This window comes from Nyctibius grandis, assembly GCF_013368605.1.
Source record: "Nyctibius grandis isolate bNycGra1 chromosome W unlocalized genomic scaffold, bNycGra1.pri SUPER_W_unloc_1, whole genome shotgun sequence".
Classification (NCBI taxonomy): Eukaryota; Metazoa; Chordata; class Aves; order Nyctibiiformes; family Nyctibiidae; genus Nyctibius; species Nyctibius grandis.
Genome location: NW_027167472.1, coordinates 676932 through 701120, shown reverse-complemented (window position 1 = coordinate 701120; position 24189 = coordinate 676932). Strand labels below are relative to the sequence as shown.

General features: G+C 44.0%; 1 protein-coding gene across 3 annotated transcripts in view; it reads right to left on the bottom strand.

Moving 5' to 3' along the window:
* LOC137677084 (secretory carrier-associated membrane protein 1-like) overlaps positions 1 to 24189 on the bottom strand; it is a 99930-nt gene that overhangs the window by 15331 nt on the left and 60410 nt on the right. For all 3 annotated transcript variants that reach the window (XM_068424268.1, XM_068424269.1, XM_068424270.1), the window contains 3 exons: positions 17943 to 18041; positions 17558 to 17669; positions 13287 to 13415 (listed from right to left, as the gene is read on the bottom strand). In XM_068424268.1, coding sequence (XP_068280369.1) covers positions 13287 to 13415; positions 17558 to 17669; positions 17943 to 18041 — 340 coding nt within the window. The remainder of the gene's footprint in view (positions 1 to 13286; positions 13416 to 17557; positions 17670 to 17942; positions 18042 to 24189) is intronic.

Here is a 24189-nt window from a genome sequence, read left to right as displayed (position 1 = left end):
GGAAAGCAGCATCAGATTCTTCTCGCAAATTAGCAGGGAGATTGGGATGGTTGTTAGCTACTGGTCTTAGAGTTTTTCACTGTGAAAATGTTGCATTACAGAGTAAAGTGAGAGAATTGGAAAAGGAAGTTGGGACTTTACAGGATGTAAAGGTGATCGCGCAACAAGTAATTACTATTCAAGCAGAGTGGTACCATAGGCTGCAAGATAACGTAGAGCAGTTGGAACCTGAGTGTCTTCCTGAGCGTCAGGAAGACAAGAATCTAGGTGAAGGACCTTCTAAGGGGCTACTTAAACAGAAGCAACCAATTAGGAGGGGTTGCAACCATCTCCAAAAAGGAGAAAAGAAAAGTAATTGTTTTAGGCGACTCCCTGCTAAGGGGAACGGAGGGCCCCATATGCAGGCCAGACCCAACTCACAGGGAAGTCTGCTGTCTCCCTGGGGCTCGGGTAAGGGATGTAGCCAGGAGGCTTCCTGAACTGGTGAGGCCCTCTGACTACTACCTTCTATTAGTATTCCAGGTGGGTAGTGTCCTGGTTTGGCCTAAACCGGGCCAATTTTCCTTTCAGTGATTTTTACTTTCAGCTAAGTCTCCTCTAAGTAACTGCACTTTCTGAAACTAACTGCATGTTTTGCAGACAGCGTCTGCTTCTAGGACTGATAACGCTCGAAGTTTGTAGTTATCGCTGAGGCACCGGTAGGGATGTTATGCAGAAAGGCTCTTGCTGTACTTGTTCTTAGAGAAACCAAGGTCACTGCTAAATTCCTCACTGCTTATGAGTGAAGAGCCGAAGGGGGGTCGCAGCTGCAGGGAGGAGCGGACAGGGCAGGTGACCCAAAATTGACCAACGAAGGTATTCCATCCCATACACGTCATTCTCAGTATAAAGCGGGGGGATCACGAGGGTCTCGCTCTCTTTCTGCTATGACCGGTGTCCAAAGAGGACTCTGTCCGTTTTCCTGCTGCCCCCGATCCTGATCCGTGCATTCCTGAATCCAGCTCTCGACCGTCGCTAGGCCCAGCCTGGGCCTTCCCGGAGCCTGCCCTGCAGTGCCGGTGGTGACGTGGCTGACTTCAGGGGAGCTCGATCTTGGTTTTGTATATATATTTGTATATATTTGTATATATTTGATTATTTCTATTATTATTATGATACTAGTTTTCATTATTATAGTTTATTAAAACTGTTTTAACTTTCCAACCCGGAAGTCTCTCTCCCTTTTCCCTTTCCCTTTCCCTTAGAGGGGGGAGAGGGTTAACAGAGAGCATCTGCCACCTGGTTAATAGCCAGCCCAGCTTTAAACAGTGACAGATTTAATTGGTGCCCAACGTGGGGCTCGAGAGAAGCTCCAACAGGTTGCTCTGATAAGTTGAATCCTGGCTCTGGTGGGAGGAGACCCGGAGAGCTCAGCTGAGAGAATATCAGATTTCTTCCTTTGAGATTTACAAGGGGTTGGAAAGTTAAAACAGATAGTGAAGATGGTGATGTCATTTTTGAATGCTGTGTTATCTCATCTTTTTATGGAGTTTCTTTCACAATTGAGTATTGCAATGATGCCTTACCTGCCGTGGGCACTGTGTTATTGCTTGCTTCTTATGAATGTTTACATGCAGTTTAGCAGTGGGCGCTGGTCGAAATGTATTGTTTTGGTATGGGGTTTGATACTGATTTATGCTGTGATAAACTGGGCAGTTAATATTCCGATCTCTTATCTCTATGACACAATGATGGGCAGCTTTAATCGCGAATCAGTAGCAGCAACTTCATCTGCACACTCCAGGCGTCCTTTAGCTGATTCTGTTAATGATTACACTTCCAGTTTTACTTTGGGAAATAGTACCTCTCCTTTTCTGCCAAGCTGATTCCACTAGATTTTGCGAAATTAGGATGGTGCTGTCTAGGTGGCATGTTTTTATTTTTGGTTGTCCTGAATGTGTTTCTGATGTGGAATAAGATTAAATATCAGTGCAGGGACAGTTGTAGGTGTTATGCAGCCACCTCAGATCCTACAGTGTGTACTGCCGCTACAGCCACTAAACCCACTGAAACCTCGGCAGCCTGTACCACAGCTGCTACACCCCCCAAGATGGCCACTGTAGCTACTCAGACTCTCAGCACTCCCAAGACAGCCACTGCATCTACTCAGACTCCAGCATCTATCGAATCTCTACCAATTGCTCCTGTAACCAGGAAGAAATACCAAAAGAAATCAGCTTGTGAAGAGAAGGATGATGAGTCAGAGCCTTCTAAGGCAGAGCCATCATATGACCCAGGTGAGGGCCCTTCTCAGGCAGAGTTAGGGCCTGACACAGATGGGGGTTTCCTCGATCGTCCTTTTAAAGCAGACCCATCACAGAAGAAAGGTCGTTCTAAAGCAGAACTATCACAAGAGGAGGACTCGGACGTAGAGATAACCTACCACTCCTTATCCCTGAAGGACCTGAGAAATATAAGGAAAGACTTCAGCCGTTATGACAGTGAACCTATTATTACCTGGCTGCTCCGATGCTGGGATAATGGGGCAGATAGCATGCAATTAGATGGCAGAGAAGCCAGACAGTTGGGATCCCTGTCCAGAGACGGTGGTATTGATAAGGCGCTCGCAAGAAAGTCAAACACTATCAGTCTCTGGAGGCGACTCTTGTCAGCTGTAAAGAGCAGGTATCCCTATAAAGATGATGTTATGAGTCACCTAAGCAAATGGACCACTATAGAAAAAGGTATTAACTACCTTAGAGAACTGGCTGTGCAAGAGATCATTTATAGACACCCACGGGACATTGTAGATCCTGTAGATCCTGATGAAGTGGAATGCAACCGATCCATGTTCCGGAAGGTTGTGAAGAATGCTCCACCGACATATACCCATACATTGTCAATATTAGTATGGGGAGAAGATGATATGGCACATTCTACTGTGGGCGAAATGGCTAACTGTATGCGACAGTATGAAGATAGTATTTCTTCCCCACTGCAGGCACGCATCTCGCTGTGGAAAAACTGACTAAGGAGAACAAGGACTCATTTAAACAACTGTCAGACAAACTGTCCATGATCGAGAATAAACTTGACTCTCTACCTACACAGGCCCGCGTTGCAGCCGTTAGGAGAAAACGGCCTCCTACAGGACCAGCTCAAAGGAAAAGGAACACATCACGAGGTATCCTGTGGTTTGCCCTGCGTGGTTATGGGGAGGACATGAGCAGATGGCATGGACAACCTACCAGTACCCTACAGGCATGAGTACGTGAGTTGCAAGCTAAAAGAAATACCAGAGAGAATTTTTCTAGGAGGATGGCTGCTCCAGTTACCAGTGAGCAGGACCCCAGTCAGGGGAGATGGGCCTCAAATCACTTTTTCCCAAGTGTGAATAGGAGAAATGAAGGTCCAGTCCCTGTGAGCAGCACGAATCCATTTCTTAATTAGGGGGGCCCTGCCTCCAGCCAGGTGGAGGAGAGGGACAACCGAGTTTATTGGACTGTGTGGATTCGATGGCCTGGCACATCAAAACCACAAAGGTATCGAGCCCTGGTAGACACTGGTGCACAGTGCACCCTAATGCCATCGGATCATAAAGGGGCAGAACCTATCAATATTTCAGGAGTAACAGGAGGATCTCAAGTGTTATCTGTATTGGAGGCCGAAGTGAGCCTAACTAAAAATGAATGGAAAAAGCACCCCATTGTGACTGGCCCAGATGCTCCGTGCATCCTTGGCATAGACTACCTCAAGAGAGGGTATTTTAAGGACCCAAAAGGGTATAGATGGGCCTTTGGTATAGCAGCTGTAGAGACTGAGGACATTAAACAGCTGTCTACCTTGCCTGGACTCTCGGAAGATCCTTCTGTTGTGGGGTTGCTGAAGGTTGAAGAACAACAGGTGCCAATTGCTGCTACCATGGTGCACCGACAACAATATCGTACCAATCGAGACTCCCTGATCCCCATTCATAAACTGATTAGACAATTAGAAAATCAAGGAGTGATTGGCAAGACTCGCTCACCCTTTAATAGTCCTATATGGCCAGTGCGAAAGTCTGATGGAGAAGGGAGATTAACTGTGGACTATCGTGGCCTAAATGAAGTTACACCACCTCTGAGTGCTGCTGTGCCAGACATGCTAGAACTTCAATACGAACTGGAGTCAAAGGCAGCCAAGTGGTACGCCACCATAGACATTGCTAATGCATTTTTCTCTATTCCTTTGGCACCAAAGTGCAGGCCACAGTTTGCTTTTACCTGGAGAGGTATCCAGTACACCTGGAATCGACTGCCCCAGGGGTGGAAACACAGTCCTACTATTTGCCATGGACTGATCCAGACTGCACTAGAAAAGGGTGGAGCTCCAGAACATTTGCAATACATTGATGACATCATTGTGTGGGGTGATACAGCAGCAGAAGTTTTTGTAAAAGGGGAGAAAATAATTCAAATTCTTCTGAAAGCTGGTTTTGCCATAAAAAGAGGCAAGGTCAAGGGACCTGCCCGGGAGATCCAGTTTTTAGGGATTAAATGGCAAGATGGGCGTCGCCAGATCCCGATAGAGGTGATCAACAAAATAACAGCTATGTCCCCACCAACTAACAAAAAGGAAACACAAGCCTTCTTAGGCGTTGTGGGTTTCTGGAGAATGCATATTCCAGATTACAGCCAGATTGTACGCCCTCTTTATCAAGTGACCAGAAAGAAGAATGATTTTCAGTGGGGCCCTGAACAACGACAGGCTTTTGAACAGATTAAACAAGAGATTATGCATGCAGTAGCCCTTGGACCAGTCCGTATGGGACAAGATGTTAAAAATGTGCTCTACACCTCAGCTGGGGACAATGGTCCTACCTGGAGCCTCTGGCAGAAAGTACCAGGGGAGACTCGAGGTCGACCCCTAGGATTTTGGAGTCGAGGATACAAGGGTTCTGAGGCCAATTACACCCCAACTGAAAAAGAGATACTGGCAGCATATGAAGGAGTTAGAGCTGCTTCAGAGGTAATTGGTACTGAAGCACAACTTCTCCTGGCACCCCGATTACCAGTACTAGGCTGGATGTTCAAGGGTAAGGTTCCTACTACTCATCATGCAACTGATGCTACATGGAGTAAATGGATTGCATTAATTACACAGAGGGCTCAAATAGGAAACCCTAATCGCCCAGGAATCTTAGAAGTGATCATGGACTGGCCAGAAGGCAAAGACTTCGGAATGCCACCAGAAAAGGAGGTGACACGTGCTGAAGAAGCCCCACCATATAATGAACTACCAGAGGATGAGAAGCAGTATGCCCTGTTCACCGATGGATCCTGCCGTCTTGTAGGAAAGCATCGGAAGTGGAAAGCTGCTGTATGGAGTCCTATACGACGAGTCACAGAAGCCACAGAAGGACAAGGTGAATCAAGTCAATTTGCAGAGGTAAAAGCCATCCAGCTGGCTTTAGACATTGCTGAATGAGAAAAGTGGCCAAGGCTGTATCTTTATACTGACTCATGGATGGTGGCAAATGCCTTGTGGGGGTGGTTAAAGCAGTGGAAGCGAAGCAACTGGCAGCGCAAAGGTAAACCTATTTGGGCTGCTAAATTGTGGCAAGATATTGCTGCTCGGCTAGAGAAACTAGTCGTGAAGGCACGTCATGTAGATGCTCACGTACCTAAAAGTCGGGCAACTGAGGAACATCGAAACAACCAACAAGCGGATCAAGCTGCTAAAGTGTTCCAAATAGATTTGGACTGGGAACACAAAGGTGAACTATTTTTAGCTCGGTGGGCTCATGACACTTCAGGTCATCAAGGGAGAGATGCAACATACAGATGGGCTCGTGACCGAGGGGTGGACTTAACCATGGACTCTATTGCACAGGTTATCCATGATTGTGAAACACGCACCACAATCAAACAAGCGTAACAGTTAAAACCTTTGTGGTATGGGGGGCGGTGGTTGAAATATAAATATAGGGAGGCCTGGCAAAATGACTATATCACACTCCCTCAAACCCGCCAGGGTAAACGTTATGTGCTTACCATGGTGGAGGCGACCACCGGATGGTTGGAAACATACGCTGTGCCCCATGCCACTGCCCGGAACACTATTCTGGGCCTCGAAAAGCAAATCTTCTGGCGACACGGCACGCCAGAGAGAATTGAGTCGGACAATGGGACTCATTTCAAAAACAGTCTCATAGACAACTGGGCCAAAGAGCATGGCATTGAATGGGTATATCACATCCCCTATCATGCACCAGCCTCTGGGAAAATTGAACGGTATAATGGGCTGTTAAAAACTACCCTGAAAGCAATGGGGGTTGGAACCTTTAAAAACTGGGATAAACATCTGGCACAAGCTACCTGGTTAGTTAACACCAGGGGATCTATCAATCGAGCTGGCCCTGCTCAGTCAGACCTTCTACATACAGTAGAAGGAGATAAAGTCCCTGTGGTGCATGAAAGGAATCTATTGGGAAAAACTGTCTGGATTCTTCCTGTAACGGGCAAAGGTAAACCCATTCGTGGGATTGCTTTTGCTCAGGGACCTGGATGTACTTGGTGGGTGATGTTGCAAGATGGTGAAGTCCGATGTGTCCCTGAAGGTGATCTGATTCTGGGTGAGACTACTTAAGTCTGAACTGTATGTTGTTGCTGCATAAGTGTCTTTCAGGTTAAGACAGTGGTGATGAGACCGGAGCTAGCTTCATCAAGTGGCGTCCAGTAACCTCCTCGAGTCTGACATCTTTAACCTGCAACCCGTGGGCACGAACCATGACGAAAGAGAGACTGCTAGCCAGAGAGACTGCTGAGAGACTGCTAGCCAGATGGAAACCCACAATCCTGAACCAAATGAACTTAATGAACTTTTTGTATAGAGATGAATCATAAACTAGTGATATGTGTATATATATTTGGAAATGAAAAGGTAGTGGTGATCTGAGTATGACGTGAATGGTATGGAATAAGGGGTGGAATGTCCTGGTTTGGCCCAAACCAGGCCAATTAGTCTTAGAGAAACCAAGGTCACTGCTAAATTCCTCACTGCTTATGAGTGAAGAGCCAAAGGGGGGTCGCAGCTGCAGGGGGGAGCAGACAGGGCAGGTGACCCAAGATTGACCAACGAGGGATTCCATCCCACACACGTCATTCTCACTTTCCTATTTATCACTAACCCACTGCCTCCTGGAGGTGGGGCCCAGGAGGGAGGGGCCCTCCTGTCTTCCACTGATTGGTACCAGCTTTGCCAGTTTCCAGTTAAAAGCCTGCAGGTGTGATGGCAGTGGGAGCTATTGAATTTTGCCCTCTGCCCGTGCTGGGTGGAGCTATTGCATTTTGCCCTCTGCCTGTGCTGGGTGGAGCTACTGCCTTTTCCCCTCTGCCTGTGCTGGGGGGAGCAACTCTGCCTGAGGAGGATTTCCAAGCTCTTGATCTTGGTTTTGTACATATTTGTATATATTTGGTTATTTCTATTATTATTGTTATTATATTCTTTTTCATTATTATAGTTTATTAAAACTGTTTTAACTTTCCAACCCATAAGTCTCTCTCCCTTTTCCCTTTCCCTTTCCCTTAGAGGGGGGAGAAGGTTAACAGAGAGCATCTGCCACCTGGTTAATAGCCAGCCCAGCTTTAAACTGTGACAATCATGGGTGACAAGGAAACAAATGTGGAATGATCTTGTACAAGCCGGTATCCCACGATCAGAAATAGATGGGATCACAACATCAGAAATGTTTCGACAATGGCAAACGTTAGCGTTTACATGAAAAAGCCGACCACCCCCAGCCCCACCACCAACTCCACACCCACCCTCCGCCCCTCCTGCCACCGCAATGCAAGACACTACCTGGCAAATGCCAAAACAGCAGAAATGAAGGTTTGGCAGGTCCCCCAAAATTGCCACCGCTGTAGCCTCTTACCGCGAGGGGGACTGACGCCCTTATGTTCCTTTAACTATAGAGTGGCGGTCTGGGGGGGTTTTACATGTATTAGCTTTGGTGAATACTGGAGCTGAAGTTACTGTATTGCATAGTAATATTAATAATAAAGAAGCCACATCACAGATCTGTGGACTGGGGGGAAATCCAACCCCCGCCCTCCAGGCTAAGGTGACTTTAAAATAGGAAATGCTAAACCATTTACTGCGACCATGTTAATTGCCCCTATTAAAGAATATATCTTGGGTATTGATGTGTTGGCAGGACGAACAGTTGAAACTTTAAATGGTCGCTTCTGCTTCGGAACTTCGCAAGCAGGATTTGCCATTCGATCTACAACTGTCTTGCGTGGATTCCCAAAGTGGGATCCTGTTGTGTCTGCCTGTGTCTGCCAAGGTGATAACTGTAAAACAGTATCGTTTACTCAAACCATTCAGGCACTTCAACAAGTGGGAACTGTTAGGGAAACTACGACTGCTTTTAATAATCCCATTTGGCCTGTTCGAAAACCAGATGGCACTTGGAGAATGACTGTAGATTACAGAAAATTGAATGAAGTCACCCGCCACTTGCAGTTATGGTACCAGACATGGTTACTCTTATAGAAAAAATCAGCAAAAATTTACAGCCCTGGAAGGTGGTGATTGTGACGGACAGAGTTTGTATGCCTTAAACAACTTGTTTGACAACTCTGGCTGGAGGAGGGGAGGGGTGCTACAAAGGCCTGGAAGTCTGGCAAGAGATAAGGGCCTTGGGAACAGAACAATACCTTTGCTGTGCCTTAATTGGTGTGATTTACAACTCTGGCTGGAGGAAGAGATAAGTCCTTCGGATGGTATCTTTTCCTTGGGACCAGCCTACATATGCAACAACTTTGCAAGGCATCAACCATGCTTGTGCAGAAGCGGGGTCATACAGCAGACACCACAACTAGGGGTGATCACAACCACCAGAAAACCCTTGGGGGACCACTGGCTCATTTCCAGAACAATCTAAGACTACAAAGCGCAGGCGTCCCAATTAGCATGAGAAGTGAGCAGAGGGGGGAGACAAGAGGGATGTTACCACCCTCTCCTATCTCGCATGCAAATGTCCCAAGGTATTTAGAACCTCTCGCTTGGGATGCGGGGCTCCTGCCCGCCACCTGAGGACCGAACCTGCAAGCGATTTACTGGAGGAGCAACTCTGCAAGCAATTTACCAACTCTACAGCCAACTTACATAGCTGGATCCAAGGGTGGTGATCTCTCTTTTCCTCTCTCTCATAGCCTCTATCCTCTTTCTCTTTTTCTTTTTCCTTTTCTCTCTTTTCTCAATGCCTTTAGAAACCCAAGACACTTACGACCATGACACTTTCCCTGTATTAATAAATTGTTCTTAATTTCATACCAGTTATTTGGTGTCATTTCACCTTAATTTACTCCAAGGGATTTATGAACTAGTTGTGACCAGGTCGTAACAACTGGAAAAGGGGAAACATAACCCCATCTTCAAGAATGGAAAAATGGAAGACCTGGGAAACTACAGGCCAGTGATTCTCACTGCTGTGCCTGGCAAGATCATGGAGCAGATCCTCCTGGAAACTATACTGAGGCACACGGAAATCAAGGAGGTGATTGGTGACAGCCAACATGGCTTCACCAAGGGCAAATCATGCCTGACAAATTTGGTGGCCTTCTACGAGGGGGTTACAGCACTGGTGGATAGGGGAAGAGCAACTGATGTCATCTACCTGGACTTGTGCAAAGCATTTAACACTGTCCCACATGACATCCTTGTCTCTAAATTGGAGAGACATGGACTTGACGGATGGACCACTCGGTGGATAAAGAATTGGCTGGATGGTCGCACTCAAAGAGTTACTGTCAACGGTTCAATGTCCAAGTGGACACCAGAGACGAGTGGCGTTCCTCAGGGGTCGGTATGGGACCGGTCCTGTTTAACATCTTTGTCAGTGACAGGGACAGTGGGATTGAGTGCACCCTCAGCAAGTTTGCCGACAACACCAAGCTGTGCGGTGTGGTCGACACGCTGGAGGGAAGGGATGCCATCCAGAGGGACCTTGACAGGCTTGAGAGGTGGGCCTGTGCGAACCACATGAAGTTCATCAAGGCCAAGTGCAAGGTTCTGCACGTGGGTCAGGGCAATCCCAAGCACAAATACAGGCGGGGCGGAGAATGGATTGAGAGCAGCCCTGAGGAGAAGGACTTGGGGGTGATGGTTGATGAGAAGGTCAACATGAGCCGGCAGTGTGCGCTTGCAGCCCAGGCGGCCAACCGTATCCTGGGCTGCATCAAAAGCAGCATGGCCAGCAGGTCGAGGGAGGTGATTCTGCCCCTTTACTCTGCTCTCGTGAGACCCCACCTGGAGTACTGCATTCAGCTCTGGGACCCCCAACATAAGAAGGACATGGACCTGTTGGAACGAGTCCAGAGGAGGGCCACGAAGATGATCAGAGGGCTGGAGCACCTCTCCTATGAAGAGAGGCTGAGAGAGTTGGGGCTGTTCAGCCTGGAGAAGAGAAGGCTCTGGGGAGACCTCATAGCAGCCTTCCAGTACCTGAAGGGGGCCTACAGGAAAGTGGGAGAGGGGCTTTTTTACAAGGGCAAGTAGTGACAGGACAAGGGGGAATGGTTTTAAACTGAAAGAGGGTAGATTTAGATTAGATATTAGGAAGAAATTCTTTACTGTGAGGGTGGTGAGACACTGGAACAGGTTGCCCAGAGAAGCTGTGGATGCCCCCTCCCTGGCAGTGTTTAAGGCCAGGTTGGATGAGGCTTTGAGCAACCTGGTCTAGTGGAAGGTGTCCCTGCCCGTGGCAGGGGGGGTTGGAACTAGATGATCTTTAAGGTCCCTTCCAACCCAAACCATTCTATGATTCTATGAAATGTCATGGCATTTGTACATTTGGTTCATCTAGCATTTCTCCATTCAAAACACAGCACCTGAATGAGGGCAAAATTAACCCCACAAAGAGTGTGTAGAGCATTCTTGGTGTACTTGCTGATTCTTCAGCTAATTTACTTTACACTATTTTTTTTAAATAGACTAAAATGTTATTAAGTCTCCACTACAGAATAAAACTATGTTAAACTATAGAAAACTATGCCTATTATAAAGGAAATCACAGAATCACAGAATCACAGAATGTTAGGGATTGGAAGGGACCTCGAAAGATCATCTAGTCCAATCCCCCTGCCGGGGCAGGATTACCTAGACCATATCACACAGGAACGCGTCCAGGCGGGTTTTGAATGTCTCCAGAGAAGGAGACTCCACAACCTCTCTGGGCAGCCTGTTCCAGTGTTCGGTCACCCTCACCGTAAAGAAGTTTTTCCTCATATTTATGTGGAACCTCCTGTGTTCCAGCTTGCACCCATTGCCCCTTGTCCTGTCAAGGGATGTCACTGAGAAGAGCCTGGCTCCATCCTCATGACACTTGCCCTTTACATATTTATAAATATTAATGAGGTCACCCCTCAGTCTCCTCTTCTCCAAGCTAAAGAGACCCAGCTCCCTCAGCCTCTCCTCATGAGGGAGATGTTCCACCCCCTTAATCATCTTTGTGGCTCTGCGCTGGACTCTCTCTAGCAGTTCCCTGTCCTTCTTGAACTGAGGGGCCCAGAACTGGACACAATACTCCAGATGAGGCCTCACCAGGGCAGAGTAGAGGGGGAGGAGAACCTCTCTTGACCTGCTAACCACACCCCTTCTAATACACCCCAGGATGCCATTGGCCTTCTTGGCCACAAGGGCACATTGCTGGCTCATGGTCATCCTGCTGTCCACTAGGACCCCCAGGTCCCTTTCCCCTACGGTGCTCTCCAACAGGTCTGCCCCCAACTTGTACTGGTACATGGGGTTGTTCTTGCCCAGATGCAGGACTCTACACTTGCCCTTGTTATATTTCATTAAATTTCTCCCCGCCCAACTCTCCAGCCTGTCCAGGTCTCTCTGAATGGCTGCGCAGCCTTCCGGTGCGTCAGCCACTCCTCCCAGTTTTGTGTCATCAGCGAACTTGCTGACAGTGCACTCTAATCCCTCATCCAAGTCATTAATGAATATATTGAATAGAACTGGTCCCAGTATCGACCCTTGCGGGACTCCGCTAGACACAGACCTCCAACTGGACTCTGTCCCATTGACCACCACTCTCTGGATTCTTTCCTTCAGCCAGTTCACAATCCACCTCACTATCTGATCATCCAGACCACACTTCCTCAGTTTAGCTGCGAGGATGCTGTGGGAGACCGTGTCAAACGCTTTACTGAAATCGAGATAGACCACATCCACAGCTTTACCATCATCTATCCACCAGGTAACATCCTCATAAAAGGCTATCAAGTTGGTTGAGCATGACTTCCCCTTGGTGAAGCCATGCTGAGTGCCCCTAATGATCCCCCTATCCTTGATGTGCCTAGAGACAGCAACAAGAACAAGTTGCTCCATCACCTTTACGGGGATGGAGGTGAGGCTGACCGGTCTATAGTTATCCGGGTCCTCCTTCTTGCCCTTTTTGAAGACTGGAGTGACATTCGCTTTCCTCCAGTCCTCAGGCACCTCTCCCGTTGCCCACGACTTAGCAAAGATGATGGAGAGTGGCCTAGCAATGACTTCCGCCAGCTCCCTCAGCACCCGCGGGTGCATCCCATCAGGACCCATGGATTTATGGATGTCCAGGTTGCTTAATTGGTCCCTGACCCAGCCCTCATCTACCAAGACAGATTCCTCCTCTATCCTGACTTCTTCTGGGGCCTCAGGGGTCCGGGGCTCCTCAGGACAGCCTCCAGCAGTATAGACAGAGGCAAAGAAGGCATTCAGTAACTCCGCCTTCTTTTTATCCTCTGTCTCCAGGGCACCCACCTCATTCACCAGTGGGCCTACATTGCCTCTAGTGCTGGCTTTACCTGCAATGTATTTGAAGAAGCCCTTTCTGTTGTCCTTGACCTCTCTTGCAAGGTTGCAAGGTTTAATTCCAAGGAGGCCTTAGCTTTCCTAGTTGCCTCCCTACATCCTCTGACAACAGACTTATATTCCTCCCAAGTGGCCAGCCCCTCCTTCCATGATCTGTAATGGATATTACACTTCTTAAACTCACAAGTCTATTAACACTGATTGTGAATTATAATTCTTAATATAGATATTTAAAACAGAAAACTGCCTTAGGGTAATCCTCCCCTTTTTTTTTCTATGGAAGTTTCTATGAAATATTCCAATACTTTTAAAATTGAAGCTAACAAAAAGATTTCACTTCAGCATTTGACTTCTGGATTTAAAACAATTTCTCATTACAGATGTTGCAAAAGCAAAAATAGCAGGTATGTATCATCAAGTGCGAATAGGCACTTTGTTTTTCGTTTTAAAAAAATACTTACACATCCACAAATAGTACATAATCTTTACTGTCTTCTGGAATTCTATAGGAATGTCTACAGAAAAGTCCTGGTAGAAACATGGACCCACTGGAAAATTCTCAGGAAGAGGTGGCCAGTTATTTTTTCTACCTGTAAATTAGAAAAAAAAAAAGCGCTTTATAATACAGTTTTAATCTCTGTATACTAGAAAGAGATATGCATTTGGACTTGTTCAAATTGTTTTATGCACAAGTTTCACAAGCGTATGGATAACTTGGGCTACCAAAACCCAAGAGTTTTATTAGCAACCCTCACACAATATTGAAAATAAACTTCAGAAATGAAATACAATGAAGTGCAGACAGATCAAGGAAAGTACAATATTTTATCTATGTAAAAGACTAAGCAGGCATCTGACAGTTCCTATAAAGTAATGAGAAAAGAGAATTCTTCACAAAACGATTTCTCAGAGTTCCTTGACTTTTAAATGCACATTTCTCTAAGCACTCCATACTCTTATACTTTGTGGAACACAAAGACTGGGAACTGAAAAGCATTCTCCATTCTCAGAATCCTGATATTTGTAATACCTGGATATCTCTAACACTTTGAACTAGTTCCCAATACAGTTTACAGTCAAAGCTTTACTTAAAAGCCCGTAAGCCTGAAGAAAGGCAGCTATTTAAATACTCTAAACTACTGTTTTGTTACAAGAAGATGCCCTACAGCATCAATATATTTTGATACAGTTGTGTGACAGAGTGAGGACACCACAAAGGACAACACAGTATCAGACACTTGGATTTCCTGTATGCTGATCTGCTCACAGACTAGAGTATACATTCTGCCGAACACAAGTCATACCAAGCATAGATTCAGAGATTCAACTGAGATAACTACAACAAACCTTTACCATAGCATTTCAAATTCTGGATGCAAGAGATACATTAAACACCATATTCCAAAAGAGCTGAACTAGAGACTAACCTAAAGCCACCTTTATTTGAAATTCTGACAAGGTTTTGCTTGCAATTTCTATCTTCAACCATATCTTTACTAGCAGTTCATCTGGTAAGAATAGAAAACTTGCAAAGCTTACACACTTGCATTATTTCTTATATCTTTCCCCACTCAGACAAGATGAAGCTGACAGTTCTGTCCAAACAGGTCCAACGCACTAAGTATCTGTTAAATTTTCTGCCTCTACCACTGAACATTTTTTATCAAGCCTTTCAGAGCAAGGGATTTACAGAGTGAGCATACAGAAGGTAATCAAGTAATATTCCCATAGATATTAAGAACTACTTTGGGATTTGTTATATGAAAAATATCTGATAATAGTTCAGATCTTCATTCTGTAGTATATGGTTATTTCTTTCAGGACTGATAGTTTCAAGACAGAGTCACAGAAAAAATCAGATATCTTATAATAGTTCAAGTTCTTATTTAAGAATTTTATTTGATGTGCTTTCCCACCCCTGTGGCACATGTTTCAAAATTTTCAACTAAGACTGAAAGACAGCTTGGTGAGATGGATTGAGATCAAAAACCAAGTGGCATTTTTCTAAATACACTTTGGATACTCCTGTTCCAAGATTGTATCTTGATAAGCAAAGAGTTAGCTCAGAGTTATTTAATTCAACACAAGTTACCATCTCAAGGCCTATTAATATAACTTCAATGGCATGCCTACACTATGAATGCAGACACCCCCAAACTAGCTTCATGCATGCCCAGAAAGGGACTTTCAGGCATGCCCAAATGAACTAGCTGAAATAGGAAGCAGCACACTTTAATAAGCTCCTGTCCTGGTTTGGCCTAAACCAGGCCAATTTTCCTTTCAGTGATTTTTACTTTCAGCTAAGTCTCCTCTAAGTAACTGCACTTTCTGAAACTAACTGCATGGTTTGCAGACAGTGTCTGCTTCTAGGACTGATAACGCTCAAAGTTTATAGTTATCACTGAGGCACCGGTAGGGATGATACGCAGAAAGGCTCTTGCTGTACTTTTTTTTAGAAAAACCAAGGTCACTGCTAAATTCCTCACTAATTACGAGTGAAGAGCCGTAGAAGGGTTGCACCTCCAGGGAGAAACGGACAGGACAGGTGACCCAAAATTGACCAACGAAGGTATTCCATCCCATACACGTCATTCTCAGTATAAAGCGGGGGGATCTCAAGGGTCTCGCCCCTTCTTCTCCCTTCTCGCTCCTTTCTTCTATGGCCGGTGTCCAAAGAGGACTCTGTCCCTTTTCCTGCTGCCCCCGATCCCGATCCGTGCATCCCTGAATCCAGTTCCTGTCCGTTGCTGGGCGCAGTCTGGGCCTTCCCGGAGCCTGCCCTGCAGTGCCAGTGGTGACGTGACCGACATCGGGGGAGCTCGATCTTGGGTTTGTATATATTTGTATATATTTAATTATTTCCATTATATTATTATTATACTCTTTTTCATTATTATAGTTTATTAAAACTGTTTTAACTTTCCAACCCGGAAGCCTCTCTCCCTTTTCCCTTTCCCTTTCCCTTTTTAGGGGGGGGGGGTGGGAGGAGGGTTAATAGAGAGCGTCTACCACCAGTTTAATAGCCAGTCCAGCCTTAAACTGTGACAGCTCCAGTGCAATACTGCACAGGATCTGAGCAGAGAAGACCAAAGGCATCAAGCTGAGCAGACCTACCAGTTTGAACATTTTTGCATTGTAGTCAATTGCATATGATGACAGTGTCCTAGATGTGCAGCCAGCATCTTAAATTGAATGCAAATAGCTAGAGTACTGTTGCAAAAGACCCTGCCCTCCAATCAAAACATCTCTACAGTGTTTCCAAAGAAGTTCGAATGAGTTTGCAAAAGAAAAAATATCAAAAGGAAAAGAATATTGTTCTCCTCAGTCACAACATACAATTTCTGATTTGCAGCATCTTTTATGCAGTCTTTTGGTAAAAACCCAATATCCTCTTTAAAGCGTTAAGAGCTCTCTCTTCTCTATTCAGCCTTCCTAAAGAATCCTTTAGATTCTTCATGTACTCTTCAAGTACTTTGATGGGAACAACTGCAACCTAATAACTCAGCAAATAGCCATTTTAGAAATATCCTGAAACATGCATGGGGTATCAGTTATGTTCCCTACAATATAGATGAACAAAACTGTCCTTGAAGCCTGGAAGAGACAAGTAATCAATCCAGACCATCAATATAAGTTAGTGAAATTAGATGAAGAGCAATATATGGAGAAGGAAATGAAAAAAGAACCAAAAAAATCATTATCTGGGAGAAGAGGTACAGAGATTTAATAAAAAGATCGAAAAGAATAAATATTGAGAAAATAAAAATGGTTTAATGTAGAGACAATATCACTATGATTCTTTTCCTTAGAAGAAGAATAGCAATTCTCCATTCCCAGATCCTAGCATCCGACTGGCAATTCCCTGAGAATTTGAATTACGAAGCGATTAAGCAATCTGGAATTGTACCACTGTATATTCCAATTTCCACAGGAGCAAAAAAACCATCACATGTGGAAATACAACAGTCAGAATTCTAGATACAAGTGAAAAGAACACACAAAGTCAACCTTGCACACAGCGTTTTGGTTTTTTTTGTTTTGGTGGGTTTTTTTCCTAACTTCAGTCTGAAGTTCTTCCTTTTGAAAAGGAATATTCCCATAGGTCTACTTTGAGCAAAGTATCTTCAGTTAAGAGGATATGATTATTTGTGAAATTGCAGTACGAAAACTGATGGTTTCACACAGCACACTTACAGTTTGTGGCAAAATGAGATATGGATCTTGACTATGGGTTCCAAAGTGTCATATGAAAAATTAATAAAAGATTAATAATAGAATAAATCCTTTTGCTATTTGCATAGAATATTGTGTCTGTAACATAGTAAAAGATAAGAAAATGTTTCAAAACAGGAAAGTTCTCTTACAGCTATAAATACTGACAGAAGAGAAATCAGAGAGATGTTACTTATGAAGTTACTTTTACTTCTTCTCAAACTGCTCCATTTCTATTCAATAGTATTACTTGGATATTAACCTAGAAAAAAAATACCTGATAGCAGAGAGCCACATGTAACATAGGCCACATTTAAAATTTTTGCTGTGAAAATTTGCACGGGCCAGGCCAATTTTTATTCACTGTATGTATTGTCCCAAAGGAGATAAATTTTCTTTTCCTGAAGAGATTATAAAAACCCCTCTTTGATCTGTTTCACAATGTCACTGTAAAACTAAAACAGTTTCTAAGAAAAAGAGAAATTTCTGCAATTTAAAAAAGTATTTTTTTCATGCATACCCCCCTGCTGATCGAGACTCTGCATTTCCCTTTCTCTGCGATCTAGTTCAGCTGCTTTTCTTTCCAGTTCTTCCTGACGCTTTAGCAGTTCTGTCTGGGCCAAGGCATGCTCCTGAACAAAACAAGCATCATTAGATATTGATAAAAAAATACAAATACAAAATAAATATTCCAAGTCTATTTTCCATAATTAAGCATCTCCAGTTATGAATGAAGACTGACCTAATATTGCATGAATTCATGCAGTAACTGATTACTTAAAGGCAGTATTAATTTTCATAAATCATCAGGAAAGCGATGCTTATTTATAAAAGACACTATTCCAGAAGTGTATTTCTATGATTATAATTGAAAGGAATCTAGTGCCTGAAAGTTATAGACAAACCTTTGCAATTTGTGTGTAAGCAGGTGGTTCTTCTGTTGGTTTCATTATTGCTGGCTGGGTACTGGATACATTAGGCGTTTTCACATTTCCTGGAGGAGGCTAAGAAAACAAGAGACAATTATAGGGAAACAGTCTCCTATTCTAATAAACATCTATTCATTAACTCTGTAAGAACCAATACAGTTGTTTTAAAGGAAGTGTTACTGATAAACTTAAAATCTGATATGCTGCCTGCAATATTGATAACCTTTAGGAAAAAGAAGATAACTATATTCTGTGGTGCAGCGTTCTCCTTGTTTGTTTTTACACTGCACTACTTGCCATAAACACACATGGAATTTTATGGATCAGTAGAAAGTAAATAGAATTTTCATTTTGTTCAGACATGAATATGAATAAGGATTTATTGTTTTAGAGAATTGCAGAATTTAACAGAGATCTATTCATATTCTCAAATATGATGTCATTTATTAGTAATGTCTTCCAGAGCTTTCTACTTAACAAAGGCTTATATCACCTGGTTAACTAGAGAAGCAATGTACCATATTAAATTTTCCAATTCAGGATCCACAATCTATTGCTTAACTATTCCACCAGTATGTACTGTAGTATCTAGTTTCAAGTACCACTATCAATTCAGTCACTTGGTCATTACCTATAAGAACACATCTTATAAGAAGCTTTTAGTAGCTCAGGTATTTTCAATTTTGTGTTTTGTTTTGTTTTTTTTAAATCCTCTCCTGCTTATTCCTGTTTGTCATCTCCTCTGACTTTCTCCACATCTCTCTATCATACACAATGTTAACCAGTACCTATCAAACCAAGGAAATTACTACTGCCTAGATTAAAGTTATCAAATGAACTTTACCAAAGCAGACCAGTATAGCCCTACTATGATGTCATTTTATTCTTAAGTATGCTTGGGAGAAAACAACAATTCACATCTTTATTTGTGTAGAGCTTGCAACATGAAAGACTTCCCTGTTCTGTGATCTTTTAAGACAGAGAACCACTTGTTCCTAATCAGACTGAAATCAAGAACAAAAATAGGGAGAGAACTGTGATGTTTTAAATACAAAAGTGTCAGTGTTCGCGAGAGGGCACGGAGTAAATGCACGCAGACCAATATGATCGTTAAGCAGATCTCGTTTATTCACGTATCTGAGGGTACATTTATACTATTCTATTGAGGGTACATTTATACTATTCTATTTTTGTACACGCTCTGTGTACGTGTCATTTCTATTATGATTGGTTAGTATGCTTTGTTCACACGCCTCTATATTAGTTCTGATTGGCTTATGCTAAAAAGTTATATCTTGCAGGTGCAGCATTCTTTCTTATTTTTCAACTTCCCTATATCTTATTTTTCTCATAGCCAAGGTCCTCAACTTCCCCCATAGCTTGTTGGTCTCATAGCCAAGGCCCTTGTTCTGTATTATGATTGGCTAGTTCATCACCACCCCATTACCACCCCCTGGACATGCCTGGACATAGCTCGTTCAGTACGTGACCGTTGTCCCGTGGGAACCCCACAAATCCCCCTTTTTGTTTTTGAACGAGCTATGTCCTGTCCTGTCCTTTTTGTCTTTGTTTCTTAATTGAACCTGGTTCCCTGTGTCTCGCAGAGTCGGGTCAGAGAATCCCAGCCTTGATTACCCATAAATCCTGCTCTCTGTTGTTGTGCCAAAAAGGCTGTATTGACCATTCGTTGCACAGTTCTCTGCAAACATGTAAACAAACAGGGTAACACAAGTAGGATAATGCCTATTATAAACATTCCCATAAGTAGACTCTATCTACAAAACATGCAGTTTGCTTCAGAACATACTGTTATTCTCTGTTATTCTAGCTGAAAGGAAAACTACTGACAGGAAAGCTGATTCTGTGTAAAGGTAACACAGAGCAGGCCTTTTAGAGCCTACTCTGAGGCCTACTCTTGCTAAACCGTTGCTAAACCATCCGGTATCAATTTCCCCCTTTGGAAGTAGTTAGATTTATTATCTCACTACTTCCATATACTCTTCTCAATGATTGTCTCAGCACAACCCACGAAGATCCCTATGATAACTATAATCATAACTACATAAACTATTCCCTCTAACAATGTGGCTAACCATCCTTTTAGAAACAATCCACCTAATTCTTGCAGGATTTTGCTGAGCCAACTATTTTCTGCTACATCCCTGTCGAACTGCCTCCCAATGTATTACAGTTGGGGGTCGCTCCTTATCTCCTGCTAAAGTTAAATGGTTAAGTACATAAACAGCTTTTGCAAGTCTCTCAGAAGGTTCAGTCTCCTCTCCCCCTTTTTGTTTTTGCAGAAGCTGTTTCAATGTACTATGAGCACGTTCCACAATCGCCTGACCCGTAGGCGAATGAGGAATCCCAGTGACATGTGTAATACCCCATAGTTGACAAAATTGACGAAAAATCTGTGAACAACAGATACATGAACATATTTGAGCCTTCCAAATTCTGCAATGTGAGTAACATCCATTTGCCACAGTTGCAACGCACTCAATCCTCGAGGATTTACCCCTATTCCAATTTCCATGCCAATTTTCTGACAACTAGGACAAGCACTGATCAATTCACGTGCTTGTGCCATGGTGAGGTGAAATTGTTTCGCTAGCATTTTCGCTGATTGATGAAAGAATTGATGGGATAGGCAAGCTTGTTCAAATAAATTTGGTGATATTTGCGTACAGGACACAAGTGTGTCTGCTTTATTATTTCCAATGCTCAAATCTTGATCAAATTGATGACTACGAATGTGAGTAACAAAATAAGGTACCTCTCTGAGGTTTATTGCTTGATGCAACTGTAGCAAAATGGTGTAAAGTCGCATATTCTTCACTGGTCGTATAAAAGCTCTTTCAATTCGATTTACAATGCCTGCTGCATAAAGAGAGTCTGTTACAATATTTACAGGTAAGTCCTTCCATTTTATAAAGACCTGATATATCGCAAAAAGTTCAAGTGTCTGCAATGAGTCCTCAGTTTGTCCTGAGAATTTGCAATGTTTCCATTGTCCATCCTCTTGCCAGGTAATAACTGCTGAATGTGATCGCTTTCCTGCATCAGTAAAAACAGTTAGTCCAGTCACAGGTATCTCTGATCTGATAGGTTGTTCTTCCCAATCCTGTTTGTAAATAAACTGTAGCTGTTTATCTTTTCAACAATTGTCCAGTAAAGTCCTGTAAGGCCACTTGAAAAATAGTTGACTGATTTGTTAATCACTGTAGATATTCCTTCTTGATAGGTAAATAGATAGCATCTGAGTCTAGTCCGGTAATGTCTAGTCCTTGTAGTAGAATTTGTAGAGTCAGAAATCAAAGAGTCCACTTGGGTGTTGCCTTCTGCAATAAACCCAGGCAAATTAGTATGACTTCTTACATATAAAACATAAAACAATGCAGTTCGGACTTGAATTTCTTGCCACAGAGCTCGCAGCAATTCAAAAACACACTGATTACGTGTATGCTCTATAACAGATCTATCCAATTGCTTTATAATGCCAGCTACATATGCTGAATTAGTAATCAAATTAAAGGGAATGGGAAAATTCTGAAATACTTCTAATACAGCTTGTAATTCTACCACCTGAGGTGAACCCTTTTGTTGTATTACCATAGATTCCCACTTGCTGTCAGAATACCAGACAAGGCCCACCTTGCCTCTGTTCCCAGATCCATCCGTAAAAATGGTAATTCCATCCACAGGAGTGTCTGCGCACAACACTCCTGTGGCAATTGGAAGTTCCGCACTCAATTTTACAACAGGATGGGAGGGCAAGTGGTAAACAACCTGTCCCGAGAAATTCTCCATAGCTGTTTGCAAAGCAATGCTATTAGCCATACACCACTCAAAATATTGAGCTGCAATAGGAATGGTTAGTGATGCAGGATCTGTGGCCACAAGCTCCCGACATCGCATCCGTCCTTTGATGATAATCTGTGCCAATAGCTCTGCAATCATGGGGACAGTTTTCTTTGTTCTTAAAGGTAGAAACAACCATTCCAATATATGTAACCAATTTGATCATTCTGAATTCCATTGACCAATTATTGCATACGGAATTTGCCTATCAAACAAAGTGATAATTTGTATTTCCTGATTCAAATCAATACGATGTACAAATTTGGAATGTAGCCTGCTTTCTATTTCTGTAATCAGTTGCTGTACCTCTGCAGTAGTCTGTCATGGTGCTGTTAAAGTTGTGTCCCCTGCTAACAATTGGAATATAGGCTGCCATTGTGACGACGTAAGCCCCAAGTACGGCCGCAGCCATAACTTGAGCCTTATGTTCCACACTTGCACTCGTTCCACAACGGCCTGGCCTGTAGTATGTGTGTTACGTCCATTTGCCACAGGTCCAAGGCTTGGCAGCCGCACAGGTTAACCCTGTGTGGAAACACCAGTCCTGCGCTCCCTGCGGTTCGGGCTGCGAGTTGACTGCTTAGGCCTGGAACTGGTTGGGAAGATTCATTTGTGTCAGCACACAGTTCCTCCCTGCGTTCTTTCTCCAGTTTCCCTGCACTCTGCAGCTGGTTGTTATCAGCTGACCTTGAGCATTATACTGAGACCTGCACAGCTTCACAAAATGCCCCAGCTTCCCACAGCAATGAGACATCAAAACAGAGTTATCTCTCCCACTCAGCTTCAACTTCTTAAGGCAGTTTTTCTTAAAGTGACCTTCTTGCTCGCATGTATAACAACGATGAACTACCTTAATTGCCGCCGCAAAAGTTTTTGCTAAATGCTCCATCTGAAACGTGGTGGTTCCTACTTCCCCGCAAGCATCCATTAGCTCGGTTAAGGTGGGGTTACGATTTGTCATCCCTACAACAACTTTCCTGCAGTCCTCATCTGTGTTGTCCCTCACTAATTGTAGTAACAATGTTTCTTTTACAATTTTCCAATCTAACGGTTGCCAAATATTTCTTCCCTCAGGACCCGCACCCACAATCACCGGATATGCTTGTGGAATTATAACTCCTTCTAATAACGCATCTCGAATGATCCCTTTCCATTTCACTCCTCCCCCCTCTTCCCCTGTATACGTGGGCAGACGCTGACTCTCTCCCTCACCTCCCACATTACCAGATGGACGCAGACCTTCTCCCCCGCCCTGATCTAAAGGTGGAGTAGGGAATTGTAAAGGAGGTTGAGGTGGCCCTAATACTTGTCCCGAACACAGAGGGGGGTTTGGGGGAGACATAGTCACGTGTCCCGATGCGTTGGCTGAACAGTGTTGCTGTAATTCTGTCTTTAATCCTTCCAGTCGTCTACCAAGCTCTGTCATGTCAAGTTCGTGTCCATTTCGTGATGGTAACGGTCCTGTAAGTCCTTGTGACTCTGGTACTGCTGACTCCGTAAATGGCGACTTTAACGGTGGTCGTTTAGCACCGGAATGTAAACTTTGTTCCATAGACTCAGGAAACAGCGAATCCGGTAAAGGTGGATACGAAGCAGGTTTACCCTCCTTGTCCTCCTGCTCAGCCTCATCCGTAGAGATATCAATGAGAGGAGGGGGTTTCGGAGGGGGTTTCGGCCAAGTCTCCTGTTCAGCGTCTGAATCAATTAGTTCAAATTGAGTTCGTGTTTTAGGGCGCACTACTGGTTCTGATGGATCTGTATCTATTTTACTCGCTCCCCGCTCCTCGGCTTTTTTCGGAGCCGTCTGTACCCACGGCGGTAAAGGAGCTGCCACTGGTACAGCCACCGGGGCCGTGGGAGGTTTTGATCCTGCAAACAGTGAGGGGGTAGTAGGCGCCTGTGGTCCTAAAGCCATAAAAGCTGTATGTGTGACTTCTCTCTCTGCTTTTATTCCCTTTAACGCTTCGCTAACCAGCCTCCATGTAGTAGACAATTTATAGGCTTCCTTATCACCACTTGACACCGCATCCCAGAGAGAGTCACCAATCTTCTCCCATAAAGGTACTTCAAAGACATCATTAAAGGTTGTAAAATGTCCTTTATCTTTTGCCCAGGACAGTAACTGCTTTAACGCAGCTTCGTCATATTTAATTCCTCTCTCAGAGAGTATATGTTGGAGGAGTTTCACCACTGCCACTTCTGTCTTGGTCAGGGTAGACCCCATTCCTTCCCCAGCTACCTGGGAAGCCCTACCCAGGTTTTCCTTTGCTAGCAAAACTCGGGCTTACCGCATCCGTTTCCCGGTGCGAACCGCATCCGTTTCTTTTTCCCGGTGCGAATATCCAGTGCCGGGGCAGCACTCTAC